General features: G+C 33.3%; 1 protein-coding gene across 1 annotated transcript; it reads right to left on the bottom strand.

The window, feature by feature from the left end:
• Window positions 1-2,389: 2,389 nt before the first annotated feature.
• On the bottom strand, window positions 2,390-6,206 carry LOC134246949 (eukaryotic translation initiation factor 5-like). The gene is given in 10 exon segments (XM_062729296.1): window positions 2,390-3,232; window positions 3,400-3,546; window positions 3,702-3,869; window positions 4,090-4,248; window positions 4,396-4,563; window positions 4,735-4,870; window positions 5,064-5,194; window positions 5,498-5,670; window positions 5,822-5,903; window positions 6,122-6,206. Coding segments are annotated over 10 exon segments (1,353 nt in total). The 5' UTR covers window positions 6,197-6,206; the 3' UTR covers window positions 2,390-3,118.
• Window positions 6,207-6,219: the final 13 nt, after the last annotated feature.

Genomic DNA, 6,219 nt, shown 5'->3' with positions numbered 1-6,219 from the left:
TGGAAAACAAGATTCTTTAAACTCTTTTAATGACACTTTCATGGTTCTTTACCTCTTTTTGATTTTGAACTTGAAATTATCATTTAAAAGTGCAAAAATTAGACATTTTCTCAACAAATGGTTGTACAGAGAACATTAATGCACAGTTTGCATATTTTTTTGGATTTTTTAAGGCTCTGCTGAATTCTGTAGCTGCGCAGTTCTAAGGAGCATATCAAAAGCATTTTTCTGCAAAAGTATAGATTATATATGCACAACATGCATTCGGTTATGCATATTTATTGTATCTTTATCAAAAAGACTTAAAATTTGATCAAAATATAATGTATTTTAGCCATTTGAAGAAATGTTTACATTTTGCTCTCACTGCACTAAAAGTGGCCGTACATCCCCCTTAACTACCCTACATTTAGAACTCTTTAGTGTGCAGTGTTTCGAGCTTCCTTATAGATTTTCAAGTACACGTCAAGCTCCAAGGCCATGAGATATTAAAAAAATTGTTGTTACCCCCAACAATTATCGACTTGTCTCAATGTTTACACGCATATATAGAATATAAATTAAAGCGATCATCACTGATCTGTTCAAAAGTTATGACCAAAGCTTTAATTAAGTTTTATAAGAGAGTCAAATCCCAAGGTCAAAGGGTAAAAATATTAATGATACCCAGTGGAAGGCTTGTCATAAGAAATAAACATGTGAAATATGAAAAATTTAGCACCAGTTCTTTTAAAGTTATTGCCAAGGTAAATGTTTTTCAAAAGTAGGTCAAACTCAAAGGTCATTGAAAGGTCAATATTGTTGCTATCTAAAGAACGGTCATGTCACAACGGATTCACTTGTGAAATATGAAAGCCCAAGTATTACCTGTAGCTCGCTGGTCTGAAAAAAAATCGGATGGATGACGAGGTCTGTCAAAATATTTTTTTTTCAGAGAGCTCGATTCTGCACCTAAAAATGTTCAATTTTAAGAATTATTGTCTTGTCGAAAGAAATACGCAGGTGAAATATAAAGGTCCTACAAGCACCCAATGAAAGGTCGTCTCACAAGGAATACACATGTGAAATATGAATGCTGTAAGTCAAAAATGAAATAATTAAAAAAATTGGGAAATGTTTAATTTTTTGCGCACAAGTGACAGGGCAAAAACTATATAACCCCGAATCTTCAATCATGTGGGGTTAAACACAGAAATATTTATAAAATAGAACGTTGCAAATGAAATAATAAATTAAATATATCTAAATGGATGAAAACAGTATTTACAATGCAGCTTTCTTGTATTCGCATCCTTTGTTATAATTTCCCAAAACTATTGATTTATATCATAAACCTGGCACGTAACAACAGGGGAAGGGTGGCAGCATCCCTTTTTCCAAAAAAAAAAAAAAAAAAAAAAAAAAAAATAATGTTAAAAATGTTCATTGAAAGCCCCCTCATTTTTTGCAATATAGTTTAAAAAAGTTAAAAATCTTTAAAAAATTGTTTGGATGCCCTCTCCCGACCGACTAACTCGAATTTTTAAAAAACATGATTAATTTTGTTCTTTTTATTGTAAGAACGCCAGAGGACGGCAATCACTTTGGGCATGCACAAAGTACGCGCCGTGTGATCGCAGCTCCTTTACCAACCCAATAATTTTATCCCGATTAGGGAGAGGACAAGCAACCAACATTTTAAACATGGTCTTGTATACGAGAAAAAAAATCAGAAACCGTTGGTAGCGAAAATGTAGCAAATCACAATATCCCTTTCCTATTTCACAGGAACCGGATAGTTCTAATGAATGCTAAACTTTCAAATGACTGATAAGGCCATGCAAAGTTAATTCCTTGGTTATCAGGCCTTTTTTTTTTCCAAGAAATATGATGAGGGAGGGAGGCATTTTTTATTGCCCCCAAAACATGATGAGGCAGCTTTTTACATTGCAAAAAACCTCAAATAATGATGAGGGAGGTGATTTGTTGTTCTTATTTTATTGATTTAGCAATAAAAATGGTCAATGAGGCACCCTTGGAAGAAATGAGTGAGGGCCTGAGAACCAAAAAATTAATTTTTTATGGCCTAAATGATATTTTCAATTTTCAAGTGCCCAGATTCCTGTTGAAAGCCAACCAAAAGCACCCCCTTTCTTTGCAAGGCAACATAAAAGTTTCCAGGAACTGTAATGAACTCAGAAACATTAAAACTTCTTTGAATTCCAGAAGGAACATACACATACTGTCTTTTGTTCAAATGATCTCAAGAAAAAATTAATATAAATTTTCCTTCTATTATCAATACATGTGGTGTCTCTGAGCAAAACAACTTGCTGTTTTTCAAGTCTTCAAGACTGAGGTACTTTGGAACCTCTACTGGGAAAGAAATTATGAAATTATCAAGAATACGATTTTATTAATAGCAGTCAATTTCTATATATATATATTTTCATTTTAAAATCAAGATACAACAGTTAATAACAGTGAAGAATACAGATACACTAAAGCACATCAATGTATATCTTTTGCGCCAAGAAAAAGATTAAGTATGAAGATTGGAGGCAAATATTCTACGTATATACATGTACAAATAGAAAATTATGTACTGATAGAAAAAAATAAATCTTGAGAAACAAATTTAGCACTGCAATTCACAGAGAGTACGGCTACATATAAAATTGATAAAATAAATCTGGTGAATTTTTTTTTTGTATAAATCAGCAATTTTGTCATTCTTAAAAATCATTAATCAATAACATAAATGTCAAACCCATACAAATATTTCAACCAATGCAATGTATTTTGCATTGTTAAATGTACACATTCACAAAAAGCAATGGTGTTTTAACAATGTCAAAATGTTGCCTGTGTTTAAATAATGACAGCAAGACAAAACATAAAAGTTCAATTCAATCTGACTTCATTTTTTAGTCAGATAGAGCTAATGATCTCCCTTTAACCGTGAGTACAAAAAAAGTAAATAGAAAATACTTTATGAAGAGTCATATGAATCTAGAGCAGTTGCTGATATCTCAGCTATCACACAAAGCTCAAGTTATTTCATGGAATGAAAAAAAAGTCCTAAAAGGTAGCAGAGTACAATAAACATCTAAATGTGTATCTTTCAAGTAAAACATCCTTAGATGTCATCGATATCCAAATCGTCTTCTTCGTCTTCCTCGGAAGGTTCTTCCTTGGCCGCTGGCTTGGGGGCTTCCTGTTGACCCACTTTCTCAAAGTTGGAATAAACCACCTGTTAAGAAGATTTACAAATAAATATAAGTAAAAAAAAATCTCTCCTCTTGAAGTTAAATACTTGCATTATTATACATTAAACATATTTAAAGAATTTACATCTTAAGGCTCTTCATATTTGCACATGGAATTGCAAGTTTTTAAAGTTATAATAGTGTCTTATACTGAGTTATGGGCCTTACCTCCACTTGGTTCCTCCTCCTCCTCCTCTTCAGAATCATCCTCCTCTGCCTCCTTCAACCAGTTGATGAAAGGAGCTGCCTTCTCATGAATCTCGGCTGATATTTTCTTGTCAACATATTTCTTAGAGGCCTAAATATAAACGTTCCAATGTGCAAGTATAATGATTGATGCATGGATTTTGGCCAAATACTAGTGTGCAGAAATGTACATTTTTTTTTTAAAAAACCTTATCTTAAACTGGTAAGGGAAAAAAATCTTCCAAAATTAAAATTCATCACACTGACCTTCTTGCCCCACTCCAACAAGACTTCCTCATCAATAATATCAAGATCATACAAAGCTTTGAGGATGTGAGGAACTTTAGGCAGCAATTCCTCTTTGTGCACATTTCCTACTAGCTGTTCAATACCCCCCAACATGTACTTCTGAGCTTTAGGATTTTCATGGCAAAACTGAAAAGCAAAAGATTAAAGATTTTCATTTTTTTTAATTATTATTAATGTATCAGATCAACAAACTTTTTTTTCATTTCTCATTTTTATTTTTTTTTTTTTTATTAACAAAAACTTTTCCAACTGCACCCTATTGAGCCATAAACAATGTATAAACAGAATTCTGAATGTTTTTTAAAATTAAATATGTTGTTAGCTAGGATGTCTAAGTAATACCCACCCTTAAGAAGAGATTGCGATATTGCTTCAGCTGTGGAAGGATTTTCACATCCAATAGGACCTCTACGAGTATCAGAGGTGCCTTGTCCTTGATCTCTAATCGCTCAGCCTCTGCCACGACTTCCTTATCTCCTCCTGTTGAAAATGTCTCACGCTTCAACTACAAACAAATACAGAAGCAGGTATACTAATAAATCACAAAGCAAATCAAATCTTTGTAACAGATAAAAGATCAAACACCCAAGCAAACAAACATTTCACATTAATCAAAAGATTAATCGATATGTTTGTTACTTTTTTTTTTTACCTCAACAAACTTGTAGAACATGTTGAGTCTTTCTTCCTGTGTTTTCTCCAAGTCATCAGTGAAGGCCATCTGTTTAGCGGCTATACTGAGTTCCTGCATCCTCTCTCTCACTGCTTCTTCGCTGAAATCCTCACCCCAATCATCATCATTCTCATCCTTATTGGTCTCCTGAAACATCAGTCAACAAATTCAGTAAACAAATTGTAACATAGTTATAAGTGCTTGAACTCTAAAATATACAATTTCATCAGACTTTTAACCTAGAATTTCCAATATATTGTAGCATTCAAAAAGACAAAAACACCTGCAATGACTTTAGATAAACGACTCTATACTAACCACAACAGGGGGAGCTCACCACACCCCCATGGCCCTCTGCTGAGCCATCTGTTCCTGAGCGTTAGCCTCTGGACTGGCTCTATCATCCTTCTTCTCTCCATTCACTGCCTTCTTATTTTTTTGTCCCTTTTTGGTTCTTGGGGGGAGTAGCAGCTTCCAGAAAAAAACATCCCTCATTATATGAATCCATGAATGTATTTATAGATGTAATAAAAAAGATTCTGCTCAATGAAAATTAAGTTTGGCATCTTATCTTTTTTGGCATGATTTTTCTTTCATGCAAATTCATATCCACATGAAATTTAAACAGATTGCAGCTTACTTGTTACTTGGTTTTAATTACCTGATCTGGAGGATTTTTCAGGATGAAAGTGGTCAGTTTGTGCCGCATATCAACCATCCCTGTATAGCCACAAGCAATGCAGCGTTGAGAAATGGTCCCTTTCTTTGCAAATACAGTCTATAATACAAAATAAGTACTTTTGTTTGCGAGCGGTTTACTATAGTTCTATTTTCTGTCAATACTTCCTTACCAGATAGTTAATCAACAAGTTGCATCAAGACCATAACATTTCTGGATCAACTTTGAAAAATTCTGCTGCATTATTGTTTTTCATATTATATAAATATACACTACTGTCTAATATGTTTACAACAGATTGTGTTGCTCAGTTGTCTTGTCAGTAAAATAAGTCATTTAAGGCAAAGTACTTGAACCTTGATCAGTACATAAATTACAACACAAATGACATAAATATCTTACCAGTTGTGTTTCTGGGTTGGAACACTCAGGACACAGTACAAAACGTTTGATGAAACCATCTAAAAGCGACTGAAGCTTGCTGGGATCATGAGAACCATTGACAATGAAGCGTTCATTTTTAAAGTCAAACATGGTTTGTGCTCCTAATTCACATCCAAAATACTTCGTTGGATCTGTGTAGATATTTCATTTTAGGTTTTAAAACAATGAATATAAATATTAATATCATAAAAATGGAACCATTGAATAAGAAACTTGAACATTCACTTCCTTACAAAATAAATCATTTTTTAAATATATAATAATTTTTGCTTGGAATCTTACATGTTGGTGGCCTTGATAATGCCTTTGCTATTTCAGGCATGTTCACAATTACAGTTTTAATCCCATTCCCTTTACCCTCAACCTGGAAAAAAAAAAATGGAAAAATTACTTCAAGAAAGAAACGACAAATCATACAAGAGGTACAGATCTATATATTGGTATTTTGCAAAACAAGGCTTTTCATCTCCATCTTTTATTCGAATAACAAAAAATAAATTCCATACTAAGATAGTTTTTTTCTTCTGCAGAACTAAATAATCAATATGTATCAAATATTTCCTCTGCTACTGCTATACAGACCTTGGCTATGAGCCTAGGCATCTTATAGCGGTAGAATTGGTCAGTGACCTCGCTGTTGATGTTAATTGTGGCCATTTTGACCAGTTCCCTGAAAATTC

This window comes from Saccostrea cucullata, unplaced genomic scaffold (genome assembly GCF_032062105.1).
Source record: "Saccostrea cucullata isolate Sc308-1 unplaced genomic scaffold, CSIRO_AGI_Scuc_v1 ctg15077, whole genome shotgun sequence".
Lineage (NCBI taxonomy): Eukaryota > Metazoa > Mollusca > Bivalvia > Ostreida > Ostreidae > Saccostrea > Saccostrea cuccullata.
Note: the sequence above shows the minus strand (reverse complement) of the source record. Positions and strands in the feature narration are given on the sequence as shown.